Genomic DNA, 21588 nt, shown 5'->3' on the forward strand with positions numbered 1-21588 from the left:
GCAGTTTTCAATCCCAGATGCACAGAGTACATTGCAAAGTACCTGGTAGAATCCTCTGCTGTACTTGTGCGGACATGCTCAGTAACAGAGTTTTGAAGACATTCGGCAATACACATCTCTAATGATCAGTCTATTTTTGGCCAATCCTCATGTGAAATTATAGTATTGTATATATCAGGACTTGGAGTTCTCAAACTGGGGGTCGGGACCCCTCAGGGGGTTGTGAGGTTACTACATGGGAGATCGCGAGCTGTCAGCCCCCAACCCAGACTCCGCTTTCCATCCAGCATTTATAATGGTGTTAAATATATTTAAAAGTGTTTTTAATTTATAAGGGGGGGGGGGGTCGTACTCAGTGGCTTGCTATGTGAAAGGGGTCACCAGTACAAAAGTTTGAGAATCACTGATATATATACACACACATACACTTTTTTTTGGTGACTGTTTTCATTAATATGTTGCGTTCTTGCTCTACAAAGACATTTTAGTGTACATTGGGTTGGTGACAGTACCCCTACAATAAATGCAAGTGCAGAAAGCCTGTCTGTGGAGAAAGGTGAGTCAGACTGAATTGTGTAGTCAACAACTGTCTAACATTGTCAGTATTCTTATTTTATATCCACTATTCTATACCCTATGGAATATATACCTCACAGAATATAAAAATGAGAAAAAATTGTCTATTGGGGAAAAATGGATTGGCTTCCCAGCCCACAGGTTGCTTCCTTACTCTGGAGTTATTCCTAAGCGAGAATGAAGTCAGCCCTGCAATGTATTCTGGGATGCCTGAATAGAGTGAGAACTTGGCAAGAAGAGCCCTACTTTGTCATCTCCTGCCAAAGAGAAAATTGATTAGAGAAATGAGAACTTTTTATACAAATGCTACCCAATTAAGTGCAGCTCAGCTTCTAAGGTAGGCCCTTATAAAATAAAAAACAACAACAAAATCTATTCATATTCAATGGAGAAGTAATTTGACACATAAGCATTAAAATATTGTCAATAAAAGAAATTTCATCCCTTGGTTAAAATACCTTAGACTGGTGTGTCCCAACAAGTGGGGTGTGAGCCAAAGTGGATTGCCCAGGGCTGACTGCTGGGTTGCTCCATAGCAGTGAGGAACAAACAATCTGTATGGATGCTAGGACCCAGCTAGAGTGAAAAAAGATGATATTTTGCTCATTCCTTCCTCCCTGTTGCATTCTGCCATCTTCTCTTCCTCCTTATGCCTGAACAGTGCACAGTCCTAATGTCTGCTGGAGCCTGCACAGACTGAAATAATATCACAGAGAAGCATGAACTGCTCCAGTCATCTCAGTATGTTAATGCTGAAACCTACAGATTACACTTTAACTAAATATACCTTAAGACTTAAAACTAAAGATGTCATTAATGTTAATGACTATATTTCACTGCTGATTCTTTTAGCAGAAACATCTTACAAATGTGCTTATCCCGCATCACAAACTGGTGGGGAATGTAATATCAAAATAAACAACACAGGGGTCAAAGGCACTGATTGTACTATTCATTTTCTTATTTAATTCAGGAAAAACCCACTTTTAAAAATTTAAATGAAGATGCCACATAGTCTCTAGTCTGCTGCATCAAAGTGCCCCAGAAGTGAAGGACTCTGTCACAGAATTTTTAGGCCAGCTTGCTCCAAATTATGCAGGTTCTTCCTGAAAACTGACTTCCTAGAAAAAATATGTTCAGGTTTTTAGAAATATTTTGTGAACCATCTCGATGTATCTAACCTGAGTGACTATGACCCCATTCCCATAAGGTGATCTATATGGCATTCCCCATGGGCTCAGAGATCCACCTCTGCAGATTAGCTTGCAAGGCTAGGGTCCCTGTCATCATATTTCCATAACCTATGTCTCTCTTCACCCTAACCCTTTGTTGGTTAAAATTTCCCTTGTCTATGCATTCACCATTTAGACTGTGAACTCCTTGAGGTAGGAATCTGTCTTCTCTTTGTCTTCTGAGAAAAGCTTAATATGTTTGTGGGTGTTATAAAAATAACTGGAGCTACATTCCTTGTGCCTTAACTTTTATCACCAGAATGTCAGGATAACTGCTTCCTATGTGATTAATTTCCTCTCTAAAAATATTTGACACTTTAAAAACTTATTTTAGCTGTTTTTACGCTTCTTTGTAACTAGTATATATTTTACGTTACACTGCACCTCTCCTCTAATTGACTTTTTGTCCTGTGCATAAAATGTTTCACATCTTGTCTCTTAGTCCCAGGAAACCAATGCTGTTGCATTTTCTGAAGAGTGTTCTTTAATTTTAGACAAATAAGCTCCTTCAGATGCAACCTCTCAGATTCAGTAGAAAACTATTATGCAGTTAAAATGATTAAGTAGGATTTCTTGTTTCTCTTCCAGGTATTAAAAAGGTTAAAAAGCTTCTTGCTGTGCCATTTCTGGAGATATTATAATATATAACTGACTGAGACACAGGGTTTGTGTAGGTCCTGAAATATACTTTGTAAATCTGAGATTTATAAGCTTGATTTGTTAAAATTAGATCAGTTTTTATGAATTTCTTTTAACCGCAAAATTAAGGGCACCATTTCTGTGGGATATTCTATTTTGCACAGCTACCATGCAGGCAATTTTCTTTTTCCAGGGGATTTAAGGTGGGTGGTTGTTAACATGTATAGCCCCGTACCACACAAAACAACACAGCATGCTCTGGCTGGTTCCCAGCTTGCAAGCAGCAGGTGTTAGGCTTGAATACCTTAAAGGATCTTGCCTATAAAAAACGGATGCTGCAGGATATTCTTTTGGCGATTCAAACTGCAATTGCGTCAGCTTTTTTATATACAAGGCCATTCTGGAGCACTTGAGAATTGAGGATCATAAGGAAGTGCTAATATCAAGGGTACATATACCTTCTTTATTGAGTGTTGGGAACAATTTGAGGTGTCTCATTTAAGGCAATTTACACATGGAAGCCCAGGTACTGGACTTTGTGCCTCCACCGCCATGCGTGCCCCTGCCAGTCAAAGCACTTAGCTCATTCTTAACTGTAACTATATGAGTTGTCCCACCTTGTTGAATTGTGGCCTATTTCTATTTTTCTCCTCTTGTTTCCCTACCTTCTTGTGTTCCCTAGTTTCCATCCAGGTGCCTCTCCCTTTCCTAGATCCTGGCTACTCCATTCTTGCTAAAAATAAATGTCCAGATGCTATTATCTGCTTCATTCCATAGTCAAGCATGCCATCTCTGCCTGTATCCCTGATGCACAACACCATAGTGTAGAGGAATCTGCATTATAGGCAGTGTTTGGACTTGATCTGCTGTAAAAGATCCGTGTCAACAGTCCGGTCCAGTCCCTATTTCTGAATGGACACCAGTCTATTCTGAGGGGATCCATCTGCTGAATCTAACATGCTGCTAAACTCCCTGCATCTAGGTAGTGCCTCATGACTTATTCCTAGTATTGGGTCCCTTGTTTATGTACTGCCAGGAAACACAAGCTACTTTTGATTGCTGAGAAATCAGTGGGAACAAAACAGTATGTATTCTCTATTTAATCAGAAAGGTATTTTAAGATGGTTTCACTTTTATCTCTGGATAGATAGTCAAGGAGTTAACTACTCAGCCGGACTAGTGCAGTGCTAGAATAGAGCTGTATTGTTTATAGTTGAACCAATACCAGTTTGTTTTTTATGAGTATTCATGATTATATAGTACATTGTTTCATAAAAGCATAGCGTAGACAAATGCAAATATTCACTGCTTGCGTTCAATACAACTTACTCCATTTTTGCCTTACTGAAGACACTGCTCAGCTGGAACTCTGGAACTAGGACAGTTGTCTTGTATTTGTACAGGGGGAACTTGCTGCTTTAAAAGGCTGAAACTTTGTCTCTAGTTTTAGCTGTAAATTCACACAGTTGTGTATGGGAGCCTATCAGGCAAACCAGAGACAGCCTCTAGATACAGATTCCTATATGATCCCAATGTGTTGCAGTATGAAAAGGATACATTAATGACTATGCAATGTATTTGCAAGAAAAAAGTTTCTAAAATTACTGTATAAAGGGAATTCGGAGGAACCAGTTCCCTATCACCCATGTCTGTAGAGAAGATGGGGAGAAACCCATGATGATGATGCCTAACATGAACTGGGGGAACCTTAAGCTGTTCCTGCACCAGTGCAAGTTCATAGAGGCCAACAATCTTCAGGCAATTTTCCAGCAGGATCTTGTTCATATGGCTATTCAGATTACCCATGGAATGAGCTAGTTAGCCAGAAGGGAGGTCACTCGCAAAGACCTGGCTGCTAGAAGCTGGGTCATTGATGATGCACTTTAGGTTAAGATTACAGACAATGCACTATCCCAAGATCTATTCCCCATGGATTATCATTGTCTGAGAGATAATGAAAACAGGCCAGTGTGGTAGATGGCTCTTGAAAGCTTGGTTAACAATGGAATTTTCAGTGCTAGTGATGTGTGGGGATTTGGAGTAACACTGTGGGAGCTGATGACTTTGGGGCAGATTCTGTATGTGGATATTGACCCTGTTGAGATGGCTGCATAGCTAAAGGACGGATACAGAATTGATACTGAATTTAAAAGGGGATTCAAAGTTGACAGTGCTTTGTTTTTGGCACTGCTCTTATTTCAAGCAGAAAAGCTACTGATTGAGTTTTCAGATAAAAATTCAAAACGTTCCTCAGTGACTTAGGAGACTAAGTCCCAATTTCAAAAGTTATATAGGCACTTAGGAGCTCAGCAACTCCTGTAGGCTGCTAAAGTGGTTATATTGCTTTTGAAAATGGGTGTTAGGGTCCTAAGTCACTTTGGAAAGTTCAATTATCTTTACCGCTAAGAAATAGAACACAATTGAACCATGAAAAAAAGAATTAAAGAACAGTAAGTTGTGAACAAACTATTCTGATTACTATTAATGTATTTATTATTATTATTATTATTATTATTGTATATTATGGTAGCACATGGAAGCCTTCAACCAGTCTCATTGTGCTAGGCACTGCACACAGACATCATAAACAGAGAGTCCCTGGCTCAGTGAGTTTACAATCTAGCTGCACCATATGAGGAGACAATAACAGGTGGATAAACAAATAAATTGAGGGAGGATAAGGTAACCAGAGAAACAATCCTAACTAGCTCAATAAGTGAAAGTGTCAGCACACCAATTGCCTAGCTATTGTTGAGTGGTTTATAGGCAGTGCAGTAGAGGTGAGTTTTAAGTCAGAATTTGAATTAAGGTAACACACACAAAATAATTTAGTCTACTAAGCCGGTCACATTTTACAATTTATTTTACAGTAGTAAAGGTAAGTCCAGGAACCTCCCTGTTAAAATCTTGTAAACCATCTCAAGCATCTGAATGGAATAAATTTGAGTCAGTGATAATAAAAGAACAGATTATACAGAATTTCCATGATTCTAACTTTTTCAGGCTAAAGGAAAGTGATACAGCACCGCTAGAGATACACAGACTTAATTACACCACGGGATAAGTAGGGCTGCACCAATGAAGGACAAAGTTGACAGGGAAAAAAAATTGTAAGTAAAGGTGGCAGTGTCATGCCAAACTTGTGACGAATGAAATGGCTGTGCTTTCACTGTTATTACAGCAAGGCAGCAGTCAAGGGGAAAGGCAGAAGATTGACAAATAAAATGGAAACCAGAATCAAAGATAAATAGGCAGTGGCAATAAATATCTTGCTATTTGTACATTAAGGGTGAAATCCTGGCCCTAGTGAAATCAATGGGAGTTTTATACTAGTATTTAAGGTCAGTGCTTCCCATACTGTCAGCCATTGCTCCCTTAGGGAGCCACAAATGGTTCATGGGGGAGCCCCTGGTGTTTTGGAATAAAAAAAAGTCCTGTCTAAAGAAACAGTTGCTCCTCACAAAGCCATAGGAGCATCTTCTATTGTGGCCATGTGACGTGCAAAATGCAAACAGGCACACACCATAGGCAAGGCCCTTCTACTTCTAGCAATAGTAGCTGTATATAGAATTATGATTAGTGAGCACGCAGCCATGACACTGAAAACCATTCCTATGTCACATAATGCCATCTGTCAATGCACTGATGGCTGACCTTGCAGAAAATGTCCAGGATAGACCAAGTTTATAGATCAAGGAAAGAGGGTCAATATTTTGCACTGCACCTTGATGAATCCACACACATAGCCAATATGGCCCAGCTTCTATGTTATGAGAGATTTGTCACAGCTGGTCCAATAGTTGAAGAACTTCTATTTTGCAAAGAAATCCCAACCCAAACAATCACTGAGCAAATATTCAAGACCCTTGATACATTCATAGCAGAGGAAAGTCTCAACTGGGCTATGTAGGTGGGATTTTGCACTGATGAGGCAGCCGCTATGACCTGAACGACCAGTGGAGGTGCAGCACAAATCAAATGGCATCAGGAGCAGTCTGGATACATGGCATAATTCAATGCCAAGCTTTGGCATCAAAAAAGTTGCATGAGGCCCTTAAAATTGTTATTAAAATCGGTAATTTTGTAAAATCCCAGGCAGTGAACACACATTGTTTTAGTATGCAGTGTGACTAGATGAGCTCCGAGCAACTCCACTTCTGTTTCACAGTGAGGACTGGTGGTGGGGATGGGGGAAAGTGTTACAACCCTCTTTGAATTGCATGATGAAATGAGAATTTCCCCCTTGGGAAAACCGACCTTCCAGATTACACATGTAATGTGGACTTCTTAACTTACCTAATGGACATATTTGGCAAATTGAATGCACTGAACCTAACACTTCAAGGTAGAAGTACAAATATATCAGATATAAAAGAGAAGATCAAGGGATTCATGAAGAAACTTTGTCTTTGGTGATGTCACATTGAAAAGGGAATTACTGAGATGTTTCCAGTGTTATCAGACTTTTTAAAAGAACAAAGTGAAAGTAATCAAAATGCCATTAAAGATCAAGATTAATTGATTTGTCTGGGTTGTATTCCCATTTTGATTAATATTTTCTTGGCGTTGAACATTAATCTCCAGATACTGACTGGATTCTAAACCCATTCTCGGTAATTGTTGACTCCATTCCAATGTTAAGTTAAAGCAGAGTATAAAGAACTCAGTGATGAAACTATGAAAGTGCTGCTTCTGTGAGTCTGGATTTTCAGCAATGATTTCTTTGAAAATTAAATAGAGAAATTGTTTAAACTTTGAAACTGACTTACGTCTGGTGCTATCAGAGATTCAACCAATCATTGTGCATCTATGCAGTTTGAATCAGGCCCATCCTTGTTGGTAAAATCTTAGGCTGTGTCGCAACATGCCATAAATCCATATTTTCAAATTATAGTTTGATAAAATCTGGATTAGATTGGCTTTTATAATTAAGCATACATCATGTAGTTGAAAAAAGTCACAAAACTGTCTAAACTCTAGTCTGCCTCTTGAATCTAGTCTCTTGAACTATTGAATCTGGTGTCCTGAGCCAGTAAAAATACTGTATTTTGTTCTGAGGAGCCAAAATATCTCTAAGTACTAAAAGGTTTGGGAACCATGGTTCTAGGTAACTTTGCAGTCAGTAGGGCAGACGCATTAAAAAGAGATGTCGAAGACTATATTGGATGCTTTGAACCATATCCCCAGTTCTGAAATTAAGGGAACTATGTGGATTTATATCAACTGGAGATATTATTATTTATTATTTGTATTACTGTAGCACCAAGGAGCCTTAGTCATGGACCAGGACCTCATTGCGCTAGGCTGTGTACAAACACAGAACACAAAACGATGGCCACTGCCCCAAAGAGCTTATAATCTATGTACGACAGCTGGAGGCAGACAGACAGATGTGGAAGGACAAGGAAATAAGGAGACAATACTGGCCTGCATCATAGGCAGTGGTCTTTGCACATCAACAGCCTAAAACAGTCAGGATTTTTGTAGGCATCACAGCAAAGGAGAGTTTTGAGGAGGGATTTGAAGGTGGATAATCACAGGACTTTGCAGAGGTTTATGGGAGGCTCCTTCCAAGTGTGAAGGGCAGCATCAGAGAAAGCACAAAGATGTTTGTTGTAAAATGTAACAAGTGCATAATGGAGATTAGCATCTCTTGTCCCTTTGTGACTAAAAGCATCTTCAAGTTGTACCCTTTTGCCCAAGGGAGAGATCTCTTGATGCAGTGACCAACTGCAGTGTACCATAGGTATGACATTGATAGTGTTAATGTATCCTCATATTTTACAGCTTAACAGACCTTATATGTAAGAATGATATACTGTAGCCTGAAAAGTTTTCAGTGACAATATAATGTGCAGAAAACATTTCACATCTATCACGTTAGAAAGGTCGGTTGTTACCAGATTTGCCCGTTACCTTGGGGTATGCTCATTTATTCGGGTTACTCTTCAGGGTGTGTGGTGGGGTTCTGTAATTCTATCAATGTGCTGCTTGCGTCACTTGTGTTTTCATATGGAGCTCTACTTCTCCCTTTGGCAAGTCCCCTCCCAGTGGAGCTATCCTGCAGGACCTAGGTTCCCTAGGTCTGGGTTCCTCCAGTCCCAGAACCCGATGAACACACCCACACCCACACCCACACATACATCAACAGAGCAAGTCTGAGTGGACTGGGTCAATCAGCACTATCAAGCTGACCCCTTATTTGTCCTTGGACTCACTGGGCTGGAGGAGCAGCACTTTCAAGCTGTTACCTTTATGCGTCCCAGATTCAGCACGTCTCTATCCCCACTCTCACATCACAATTGGCAATAACCTACTTGATGAGCAAACCCCACAGTATTTTGGGTGCTGCAGGGATCTTTAGCTTAGGTAAAAGAAGTGTTGCTGTAGAGTGAATGGGGGAAGCTAAAAACACAAAAGAGTAAAGTTCAGCAAGAGAGAGAGAAGCAACCAACTTAACCATAAAAGTTATTTATTGAATAATAGTGATAACTACACAAGGAGGGCTAAACCAACATAACATACATTATTAAAGGTTAATACCTAAGGTAGAAAGGAAAACGAAGAGAGAGAGAGAGAGAAAGAGAAGGGGATCTCACTGCTCCCAGAAGCTTGAACTGGTTGGGGTTCTCAGGTGATGGTGGTAGCTGAGGGTCCTGAGGGCAGGAGACAGGCAGACCCCCCAGCATGATCAGTCAGGAGAAGATGGAGTCCCAGTGGAACTGATGCATAGTTTGGAACTAAGCATCAGAACCCCGACTAGAGGGTGAGTAGGGATTTTAGTAAAGAAAATACAATGGTTCAAGGGAGAACACTAGATTTGTGTATAGGTAAGCTGATGGCTCAAGGGTTTTCTTTAGTCTTGACAATAGGAGCTGATTACTCTTGGCTATGGGTGATGTTTTCTTCCACGGAGCTCACAATGCAACTAGGCTGCTTCAGTATTTTGGATACCAATCAAAGGATTCATTACTAGAATTGGTCTGATAATTGCTGATCTGGGTGTGTGCAGGCGTAGGTTCATTAGCATCTGAAGCAGAGATTCCCATGATGCAGTGCTTCCCTGCTTTTTCTGGTCCCAGAGTTCAGTGTGGTTCTCTGTTCTCCATTCTGTATGCAAATTGAGATGTCTCCCTTGTCTCTGCTCTCCATTCTGTATGCTAATGGAGATGTCTTAATCTTGTCACCCTTGTCAGGAGGGGTCTAGGTGTGTCTCCCAAGGCCCTTCACTGCTCTCTGCAAGCTTTTTCCTCTGATGGGTTTTGGTTTAAGCAGAAGCTGGGCGGGGGGAGGGGTGGTGTCTTTCATGAGTCAGGCTGAATACTGCACCCTGGTTCCCCAAGAACACAGAGCTAACTGGTATCACAGTCTCGGTAAAACTGCTTAAAAACATGTGCATTACTCTGTACAGTGTTACTGCAATACAAACGAACCACAATAAAACATGAATAGTTGAATAGTCCCATAAAAGTGTAATGATCTCCTGCTTTACCACATCACATACACACTAGGGAGTATGTTCCCATTTCCAGGTGCAGGGATTTATGATCAAAACCCTTCCACATTGAAGTGAAACCATGCTGCACCTCTAAATGTGGTCTGAGACTTCCTGAATGTAGTACAGCAAAATTTCCAATAGCAAAAGGAATATTTTGTATTGTACTATTATTGTATAACTAAATTAGTATAACAGATCTTTTTGACATGTTGCTTAAAATAGTTTGTCTTTCTACACTAACATTTAAACAGTGATCAATACCAGGTGCACTCATTACTGTTAACTGATGTAGAATGTGCTAGTGTACACAAGGCCGTGTTGTCCAGATCCAATCCAACATTGAACTCTGATTTTTTTTTACTCGATATATTTACAATCTGAACTATAGCTATTAAAAAAAGGGACAAAAAGGTGGACCTGGGGAATTATAGACCAATCAGCCTAACTTTGCTACCTAGAGAGAGACTGGAACAAATTGCTAAACAGTCAGTTTATAAGTATCTAGAGCAGGGGTGGCCAACCTGAGCCTGAGAAGGAGCCAGAATTTACCAATGTACATTGCCAAAGAGCCACAGTAATACATCAGCAGCTCCCCATCAGCTCCACCCCCACTCCTGCTCCCAGCGCCTCCTGCCCACCGGCAGCCCTGCTGATCAGCACCTCCCCCTCCCTCCTTCAGCTGTTTTGTGGCATGCAGGAGGTCTGGGGGGGGAAGGGGGAGGAGTGAGGGCACTGCAGGCTCAGGGGAGGGGGCGGGAAGGGGTGGAGTGGGGGCAGGGCCTGTTGCAGAACCAGGGGTTGAGCAGTGAGCACCCCATGACACATTGGAAAGTTGGTGCCTGTAGCTTCAGCCCTGGAGTCAGTGCCTATACAAGGAGCCGCATATTAACATCTGAAGAGCTGCATGTGCATCCGGAGCCACAGGTTGGCCACCCCTGATCTAGAGGATAATAAGGTGATAAGTAATAGTCAACATGGATTTGTTCAGAACAAATCATTTCAAACCAATCTAATTTCCTTGTTTAACAGGGTAACTGGCTTAGTGGATGGGGGGAAGCAGTAGACATGATATAGCTTGACTTAAGTAAGGTTTGACACAGTCCCACATATATAGTGTAGCTGAAGCCGTGGTCAGTCCCAGGATATTAGAGAGACAAGGTAGGTGAGGTAATATCTGTTGTTGGACCAAGTTCTATTCATAAGAGTCCCACATGACATTCTCAAAAGCAAACTAGGGAAATATGGTCTAGATGAAATTACTATAAGATGGGTGCACAACTGGTTGAAAAACTATACTCAAAGAGTAGTTATCAATTCATAGAATCATAGAATCATAGAATCTCAGGGTTGGAAGGGACCTCAGGAGGTCATCTAGTCCAACCCCCTGCTCAAAGCAGGACCAAACCCAACTGTTCAGTGTCAGACTTGGAGGACATATCAAGTGGGGTCTCACAGGGATCTGTCCTGGGTACAGTATTGTTCATTATTTTCATTAATGACTTGGATGTTGGAGTAGAGAGTATGCTTATAAAATTTGTGAATGACACCAAGTTGGGAGGGGTTGCAAGCACTTTGGAGGACAGGATTAAAATTCAAAATGATCTTGATAAATTGAAGAGTTGGTCAGAGATCAATAAGTTGAAATTCAATAGACACAAGTGCAAAGTACTTCACTGAGGAAGGAAAAATCAAATGCACAAATTCAAAATGGGAAATAACTGGCTAGGCAGTAGTACTGCAGGAAAGGATCTAGGGGTTATTGTAGACCACAAATTGAAGGTGAGTCAATAGCATGATGTTGCAAAAAAGGCAAATGTCATTCTGGAATGTATTAATAGGAGTATCGTATGTAAGATATGGGAGGTAATTGTTCTGCTCTACTTAGCACTGGGAGGCCTCAGGAGGAGCACTGCGTCCAGTTTTGGGCACCACCCTGTAAGAAAGATATGGACAAATTTGAGAGAAGGTCCAGAGGAGAGCAACAAAAACAATCAAAGATTTAGAAAACATGACCTATGAGGATAGGTTGAAAGAATTGGGCATGTTTAGTCTGAAGAAGTGAAGGCTGAGGGGAGACCTAATAACAGTCTTCAAATATGTAAAAGGTTGAAAGAGGACTGCAAAAATTACTCACCATGTCCTCCAACGTTGGGACAAGAAGATTACTTTGCAGCAATGGAGATTTAGATTAGATCTTAGAAAAAACCTTTCTAACTGTAAGGGGAGTTAAACTCTTGAATAGGCTTCCAAGGGAGCTTGTGGAATCCCTGGAATTGAAGGTTTTTAATAATAGGTTAGACAAACACCTGTCAGGGATGGTCTAGGTATACTAGCGCAGGGGGCTGGATTAGATGACCTTTTGAGGTCTCTTCCAGCACTACATCTCTGTGATTCTATATGTATGCCCGAACCCCATAAATAGAATATTAAGTCACAGTAGTTTATGTCTTCTGAGCACTGTCGGAAAGCATATATACAATTTACAGATATTGGATCTGATTCTCCTCTCTCACCAATTTTTACACTAATGTAACTCTGATTTGTACCCGTATTAAGTAAGAGGACAATCCTGCCCCTTATTTTCATTTAAGGGCCCTCCGTTTTTTATTTTAAAAAAGTGATTATTGGGGTTAATAATTAAGCACTGCGTAAGAGCTAGACATTATTATTTCTATTTGTTACTATTTAATAATAATAGTATGCCACCTCTTTAAAATATGCTAGTCTCTTTGGAGGATGGAAGGTGAGGGAAAAGGGGGTTGTGCCTGTACACAACCTGTCTTTCAGAAACTTGGGGGAAGAGATCCCTTGCCTGGAGGCTGGGCACAGAAAGCCTGCTGCTTTCAACCCCTGGTGCTCCATATTACAAACACCTAGTCCTGTTGTCTGAGCAATCAGTATGCAGCTGCTCACAGGAGCAGGTGCTTGTGAAATGAAATACAATGGTGGGGAAAGCAGACTAGAATTAAGTTATGAATAGGCATCCACATTTTTGAATACGCATCTGAACTTTCAGATCTTTGAGATTTGCCACTGCTATTTTTAAAGCAAATAAAAATTAAAACCTTTAAAGACATATAGTTGCAGTTCTTGGCTTCCTAACAGCTACTGCTCAAGCAACTGACCTTTGAAAGTAGCAAGTTGAACATGCTGGCTCTAAGGACTTGTCTATATGGGAGAAATTGACTGGCATAGCTATTCTAGAATAGTTCTAATTTTATTAATTTTCTATTCCTGAATAATTCCCCAGTGTGTGTTGGAGTAAAAGTGATTTTATTCTGGAATAATTACTTCACTTTGCATTATTCTTGAATAAAGTCACTGGAAGAATGTCCACGTGGAGATCCGTTCCAGTATATGGGATAACTAAGCTCACAATACCTGTACTTAGGCCTTGGGCAGTTAAAACATTCACTTCAATATTGCATTCCTCTTTGTTGGTTTTTGAAACACCAATTACCAAATATAATGATCACTTGTAAAATTTGTTCTGCTTTAAGTGAATGTTACAGAATACACCCTTAATTTATATTTCAATAAGCAATAAGTTTTAAAATAGCATTATTTCTTGACATTTAAAAAGAAAATAAATACTGGTACGTGTCTGCACTAAAGACTGCTACACAGGGACTTTTCTGTGATAAGATAAATCTCAGTGAGTTGACACTGCAGGATTTGGGAATTTTTTGTGAAAACGTAAATTTCACCAAAATTGTGCTCATTCATTTCCATTGACAGAACTGATGTGTTCAAGAAATACATTTTCAATAGTTACCTGCATTACATATATAATAGTATAAATCTAGAGGTCAACTTATATGGATAATGATTGTATAATATTTAATTCTGAATTTGTGGTTATCATACTGAAGATTTAATAACCTTATCATACAATTAAAGATATTTAATTATTACATTTTCTATCCTCTGTGAATGTTCTTAATTAACTGTAATTTATTTGCCATAAAATTACTCTGGAACATATTTTACCAGCATTTTAAAGCAGACTTCCCCACTGATATAAGTGGGAATCTCTCCTTAACAACTGATGGGATGATGTGACTGTTTTTTAAAACTATGGATCAGATCTTGCTTGCCTTACTTACAGATAGTTCCATGGAGTCAATGTGAACAGTAGTTGGGAAACTAAATTTAAAGTGTTCATGTAATATGTGTATTTCTGCATGCCGAGAAAGGGTTAAATTTTTAACTCTAGTTGTTTTATCTAGTTAGGGTGATCCAAAACTCATTGAAGTCAAGAAGGTTCTTATTATTGACTTCAATGGGCTTTGTCAAGTGCTTGATGCCTTGAGGTCCAGCTGTGGAGTCCTGACACATTAAAATTCCAATAGATGTTAAGGACTGCAGAAATTGGTCCTTTATGCTTGAGATTTACTCTAAGGATTAAATCTTGGCCTCATTAAAGTCAATGGCAAAACTCCAACTGACCAAAGTGAGCCTTTCCCTTTTTCATGGTTTACATCTAATAAGTGGCTTTATCTTTGTGAATCTACTGCATAATGTACGTTAACATCATTGTTTATATTTCATGAATATTGACAAGTATCTTTTTTAAACTTGCAGCATGTAGTGGCAGCAATAAATACAGGAATCATACCTTTAAGAAACACATCTCAAATCAGTCACTGGGACTTGGGAAGTTCCTTCTTCTTTGCTGGCACTGTTATTACCACCATAGGTAGGACACAACTTATTATATTTTTACAGTACATGAGCTGTAATTTAATTTCAAATATGTCTGGGTGTGGATGGCAGTGGGGATTAATAGTAACTATGGCAAATCTTCTAATTTATAATAGAGTTACGATGTAGCCTTAGGGATAGAAATACGAGATTTACTTCAGGGATGCAGACTATCTAAGTGACCCATTAATGAGAAGTAGATTTCTGTGATATGTCTTTAATAGAATGTGAAAAAGTTTTGTGAGGAGAAAGTAATATTTGAATTTAGTAGCTATGTTATCAAAATTGTTCAATATTAAATGTTTTAAATCAAATATGTGCATTAAGCCATTGTGGTATGCTGAGCTGCAAATCTCTACAATCATGCATTTTTATTGTTGTCCTTTATAAATTTCAAGTGAGATGAGAAACTTCTAGGGATTCAATTTAACCTTACTAAGGGCTGGTCTTCGCTACAGGGAGATTGACACTGCTGCAATTGATGCAGCAGGGATCGATTTAGCTGGTCTAGTGGAGACTAAATTGATGGCAGAGTGCTCTCTGGTTGACCCCGGTACTCCAGCTCTCTGAGAAGAGTAAGGGAAGTAGACCAGAGAGCATCTCCCATCGTTCTGGGCATCGCATTTCAAGACCGATGTGGAGAAATTGGAGAGGGTCCAGAGAAGAGCAACAAGAATGATTAAAGGTCTAGAGAACATGACCTATGAAGGAAGGCTGAAAGAATTGGGTTTGTTTAGTTTGGAAAAGAGAAGACTGAGAGGGGACATGATAGCAGTTTTCAGGTATTTAAAAGAGTGTCATAAGGAGGAGGGAGAAAACTTGTTCACCTTAGCCTCTAAGGATAGAACAAGAAGCAATGGGCTTAAACTGCAGCAGGGGAGGTTTAGGTTGGACATTAGGAAAAAGTTCCTAGCTGTCAGGGTGGTTAAACACTGGAATAAACTGCCTAGGAAGCTTGTGGAATCTTCATCTCTGGAGATATTTAAGAGTGGGTTAGATAAATGTCTATCAGGGATGGTCTAGACAGTATTTGGTCCTGCCATGAGGGCAGGGGACTGGACTCGATGACCTCTCGAGGTCCCTTCTAGTCCTAGAATCTATGAATCTATGAATCAATGCAGCGCAGTGAAGACACTGGGGTAAGTCGACCTAAACTGCGTCAACTCCAGCTATGTTATTCACGTAGCTGGAGTAGCGTAACTTAGGTCAACTTACCCCCATAGTGAAGACAAGCTGAAAATCCATTATAAAAATGGTTTTCATAGTCAGACTAGCATGCAACAGCTTGGCTTGCTTTTCAGCAAGTTCCTGTTTGGTTCAGTGAAGCTCAGAGCCGCCAGATGATTTGTCTGTGGTCACATGCCTAGTCAGCAGTTGGTAACGTAGACTCTTTCAAACTCTTAAGAGCCATTTCTCTGCTGTGCAGGTGTAAATAAAAGCAATATTTGACTTTGTAAGTCTTTTGTTCTGAGCTCAAGACAATACAGCTTCCTTATATCCTAGATATTGATTTATGTATGGGCAGTCCTTTTTGTTCTCCTGTTTATTTTAAATTATAGGATAAGTCTGTAGGGGATAGAATGGGCACCCATAAAACATTTATAAATTTAAAGGAAAAACAAAATTATACATGCAGCATGTAGGCAATTATGCAGATCAGTTTAGCATTTAAAATTTTTATTGTAATGTAATCTTTATATACATTTCTTCCAGGAAAAGGATGCTCTCTTCAATTGTGTTTAATACAGTGACTTGAGTTCCTCTTTTACATAGGTGCATTTTATATTTCATTTCTTATCTGTAAGTTTATATCTGTGTATATACATGAGTGTGTGTATGTGCATATATATAATAATATGTATGTATGTCTGTAATGTTTTGGGAAGTCATAAACAACCAAAACAATCAGCATATAGGATGAAATCCTGGCCCCACTGAAGACAATTGCAAAATTAATATGCTCTTCAATGAGTCCAGGATGTCACCTATAGTGAAACATAAAAGAAATGATCAAAATATAAACGTCAATCTAATACATGCCAACAAAATCAAGGGAATTCAGAAGCAAGGCCTTGAGTCACCCTTCTTTATCTAATATCAATGGGCTTTTTTGCCTCAAATTAATCTCACTTTAGTGGTGTAATATGTATTGGAAATGGTCAAGAACTTGTTCTAGTTCATTAGGGTTTTCTTTCTAAATTCCTCATTTCTTCCTATTATTTTGAATATTTTAAACAATAGGAAGAAATAAGGCATTTAGTTCCAAATAAACCAGCATGCACAGTCCTGAATAGAACTGAGTGAAATCAAAATATCCTTCCTGCAGGACATTCTGATATTTTAACCTTTTGTTTGTGACCCAAATCAGGACAAAGAATTGAAACATCAAAAACTTTTGTTGAATGACTCATTTTAAAAAAATGATTTGGAAACAGGGCTGCCCAGAGGATTCAGGGGGCCTGGGGTCTTCAGCGGCAGGGGGCCTCCACCACTGAATTGCCGCCGCAGATCTGGAGCGGAAGAAGCTCCGGGGGCCCAGGCCCTGCGAGAGTTTTCCATGGGCCCCGGAGTGAGTGAAGGACCCCGCTCCAGGGGCCACGAAAAACTCTCATGGGGGCAAATTTCCCCACTTGCGCTGTGCGCCCCCCCCCCCCGGCCCCCCGGGCGGTCCTGTTTGGAAGTGGTGAAATATTTCATTTTGGCATTTTCTATCAAAACAAAATATTTTGGTTTTCCTGAAACTAAATATGTTTTGTTTCAGTTTGTTGAACTGTCCCAAAATGTTTCATTTAGAATCAATTCAATATTACACTGCATTCCCCTATGGTGGCACATAGAAGTTGTAATTCCGGTTTGATGCCCCAATTCTTTCTTAGAGCCATACTCCCAGGCCAGGTGACCTTTCAAGCAGCCATATGACTTCCTTGATGTATCATCCTGCTTAGGCACAGGAGAGAAGTACTCTGGACAGCAAGCCCGGTCCATAGAAAAGAATGGGAGTATTAGGCCTTGGAATTACATCTCCCATGAGGCAGTGTGCCACAACAGGGAAATGCAGTTTAATGCTGAACTAACTTCAAATGCAACATTTTGGATCAGGTCAATGAGCCAAAATAATTAGATTTGGGTTGAAATGACCCCAAATTAAACATTTTGTATCACTTTTCCTAACAGAAAATCAAAACATTTTGGCAAATCAAAATAATTCTTCAGAAATTTCAAATGTGCAGAAACTGCATTTTCCACTGATACGAAATTCCTGACCAGCTCTTGTCCTGAGCAAAGGCTTTTTTTTGTTTCTAAGTAATATAGGCACTAGATTAAGAACTAAGTTTGTTATTTTGTTTTCTAATCCTTCCTAGATTAATAAACAAAATACTAAACTGAATTAGGCAATAGAAATTATCCTCACTTCTAAAATGTACTAGTTACCCCTGCCCAAAGTCATGGCTTTACACTGTAACATATTTGACATTGCATCATCCCATCATGACACAGAGGCCATGTCTACACTTACTGAGGATTGATGCTGCTGCAATCGATGCAATGGGAGTCAATTTCAGGGCCGCCCGGGGGGGGGAGGGGCGCAAATGGGGCAATTTGCCCCAGGCCCCCACGAGAATATAATATTCTATAGTTTTGCAACTTTTTTATATGGAAGAGGCCCCCGAAATTGCTTTGCCCCAGGCCCTCTGAATCCTCTGGGCGGCCCTGGTCGATTTAGCAGGCCTAGTGAAGACCCGCTAAATTGATGGCAGAGCACTCTCTGGTTGACTCCGGTACTCCACTGGAACGAGAGGAGTAAGATAAGTCAATGGGGGAGTGTCTCCCATCGACGCAGCACAGTGTAGACACCGCAGTAAGTCAACCTAAGCTACGTTGACTCCAGCTACATTATTCATGTAGTTAGAGCAGCATAACTTAGGTCGACTTACCCCAGTAGTGTTGACAAGGCAAGGGATGCAAATTGATGATGGTGCAGAGGGCTTGTGATGTGCTGGAAACTTGGCTGCCATGAAAACCCTGAGAGAAGTGATGAAATCAGAACTAGTCATTTTTTGCTGTGATTTTGTTGGTCCTGCGTAAAAGTATTTTCAGTGTGTGATTTGACTCCTTATAGCATGATGAAATGTGATCAAGTGAGACTGAGTCTTGATATTACAGAGCCTGAAATACATTTAGGAATTTCTGTCCTAAATGTATTTCAGGCTCTGTAATATCAGGACTCAGTATCACTTGATGAAACTGAGGCATTCCTGCCAATTTTGGGACAGATGGCAGTTACCAAACTTGATATTTTAAATGTTCATGAGACTGAAAATGCAGGCCATGGATATCCCCAAAGAGTTTTCATGTGATAGTCTATGCAGAATTCCAGAGGGAACTTTATAATTATTTTCTTATATTTGTTCATTCTTTAATAACAAGCAATACCTCAGCCATGTACTTGAATACACGAGAAAGATATTGCTACCATTTACAGAAAATTATAGCTATTAAGTATAACAGTTGACAGCACGTTCCCTGATTTTCTTAATTGCTCATCTATATAGATCTTTATCTAATCATTTCTACAACACTCATCACTGTAGCATCTAGGCAGCTCAGAATTCTTAAGGGAACTGAAAGGTTTGCCTCTATAGAACTTTTGTTTAAACCTTCTCCCGGGGTACAATTCCTGTTATATATTTATCCATCACTGTCAAGTAACTGGCTACCACTTACCTGGAGGGATTGACAAACCTATAATTAGTGATTCATCATGGTGGTTGAACCTTTTTCTTTGCCACACAAACAGAGGGACTAACAGGGAAAAGAGTTTTCAGTTGGGTAAATTGAAATACTATAGTGATGGAGTCACATGAGTACATAGATAGATAGAGCTGTTCAAACTATGGCAATTTTGACAGACTTTCTAGGTGCTGTTGATGCATATGGTTTCACAGTCTCTGAATTTCATTTAGAGTTTCAGATTCACTCAAACCCAGAATGATGTGGGCAAAGCAAGCTATCAGCTATCATGATAGCTCTGTGCATTGCAGCTGGGTTCCTGGAGCAATAGTTTTTTCAAACCCAGAAGTGAAGCTACTGGCTACTTGAAATTCTCTTTTGAGGTATGCAATTAGGTGAGAGAGGTTGGACTGAGAGGAGAAGGATGCAGCTCAGCAAAATCTCACTAATGGCTCTCTGACTGGGGTATTCAAAATTACTGAATTAGAAATCAATGAATAAAAAGCAAAGATAACACACCAGTAATTTATTTGAAGGATCAAGGTTTAACACTTTTAATTTTAATTACGTTTCAATTTTAGGTTGTTTTTTTTTTAAATAGGTGACTTTGCCTTGTAAAAAGTGTGAGAAGAGAAGCAGGATGATGCAAATGCCATGGCCCCTTGTGGTCTCTGCTGTATCCCTTTGAGCAGAGAAAGATTTTGAATATAGGAACCCTTTATGCTGGTTGTGTCTGACTGCAACAGAAGTGTGGCATGGGCTGGTGGAGTCTCATTGAGGGAAACACAGCTCTTTGATAACTCAGCATCACCCAAGGCTGGTGAGTGCAGGGTCCTATTGCCAACAGCAGAATGGTGAAGGGTGCAGAAATCCCTAGTGCAAAGCCAGCAGATAGTTGTAGTCTCAGCTGCTGAGGGAGATGAGGGTGAAAACTGAGCATGTCAGCCAGCAAGAATGGACCATAAAGGAGCAAGGGAGGGACGGCTGAGAGATGGCTGATGTTCAGTGGCAAGTAGAGGGAATGTGACACAGGGAAGTGTGTCAAAAGGAACTGGTCTTGGCTTTGTTCAGCAATGTGAGACCCTGGCCCAAGAAGGGACCTCAGAGGCTAACACTGGTGTTCCGTAGTTGCTGAGGGCAAGATTTTGTTACAGGTATGGCAAAAAAATGGGAAACAATTAGGCCACTCCGGGTATATACACAGAATAGATGGTGGCTGCCTGGAACTCATGTCTCCCTGTTTAGTTTCATATAGAAATTATATTCCTCTGTTACCTCTTCACAAAGAGGTAAGTAACAGAGAGACATATCAAAAAAGGTTGTTGGATCACATGTTTGATGAAAAATATAAGGTATCTTCCTTTTCCCCATTATAGCTATGCTATTAAGGCATTCCTGATCCAGGACCTTTGTACAAAATAAGTTAAGAAATACATAAAACTTGAGGTAGCACTGTGGATGGGGGGAAAAAACCTTTTTCACCGTTTCTTTCTGCTCTGGACAGTCTTTGTTGTCTGTGCACATTCAGTTTTGCCTATCCTTGGTACGAAGCTGGAAGGAGAAAAACTAATAGGCCTTTCTCCATGAGAAGAACCCTTACATTTTAGATCCTGGGAAAATTCACTACTGGATAGCAGATGAGGAAAGGGGAACGCTCTCTCCAGAAGTCCAGTTTCAGACCTACATATAGAAAAGTAAAAAGAAACATGTTAGGTGAAAGTTTCAAGACCCTCTGCAGTCCCTTGAGCTCACTTAGCTTTTTCCCTATGACAGCTTTCTCATCACACAAATCCATCAGTAATAACGTTCATAATGAAAAAATGCCTGTAGACTCCTACAAATATCCCAGCTCCACCACAGCCAGCTGTAATAATGCCGCTTTTTCTCCAGTCTGTCTACAATGACTTCTTGAAGCATCAGAATAACATAAATAACAGGAATAATATTTAATAACTGTAATTTTTTAAACCACCAGAGAATGTAACATCTTACACAGCAGTTGTGGGGTAGAGTCTGGTGTCAGTAACCAAAAGCATAAACATATTGTATAATGCCAAATAGTCATTGTAGAGATCTGAGTGTGCAAATGACCTTTCTCCTTGGCTATGCTGGATAAGGTAGTATCATCGACTCATCTCCATCAAATTATTCTCTTTTTCATTTTTGGTGCTACCCAGCAGCAAAAGTGTACAGTTTAGTTTTTAGTGG

At 39.9% G+C, this 21588-nt stretch overlaps 1 protein-coding gene across 2 annotated transcripts in view; it reads left to right on the top strand.

Moving 5' to 3' along the window:
- KCNK2 (potassium two pore domain channel subfamily K member 2) overlaps positions 1-21588 on the top strand; it is a 231127-nt gene that overhangs the window by 104530 nt on the left and 105009 nt on the right. For both annotated transcript variants that reach the window (XM_045009863.1, XM_045009865.1), the window contains one exon: positions 14530-14644. In XM_045009863.1, the coding sequence (XP_044865798.1) occupies positions 14530-14644 (115 nt within the window). The remainder of the gene's footprint in view (positions 1-14529; positions 14645-21588) is intronic.

Source organism: Mauremys mutica, chromosome 3 (assembly GCF_020497125.1).
Source record: "Mauremys mutica isolate MM-2020 ecotype Southern chromosome 3, ASM2049712v1, whole genome shotgun sequence".
In the NCBI taxonomy this organism is placed as follows: Eukaryota; Metazoa; Chordata; order Testudines; family Geoemydidae; genus Mauremys; species Mauremys mutica.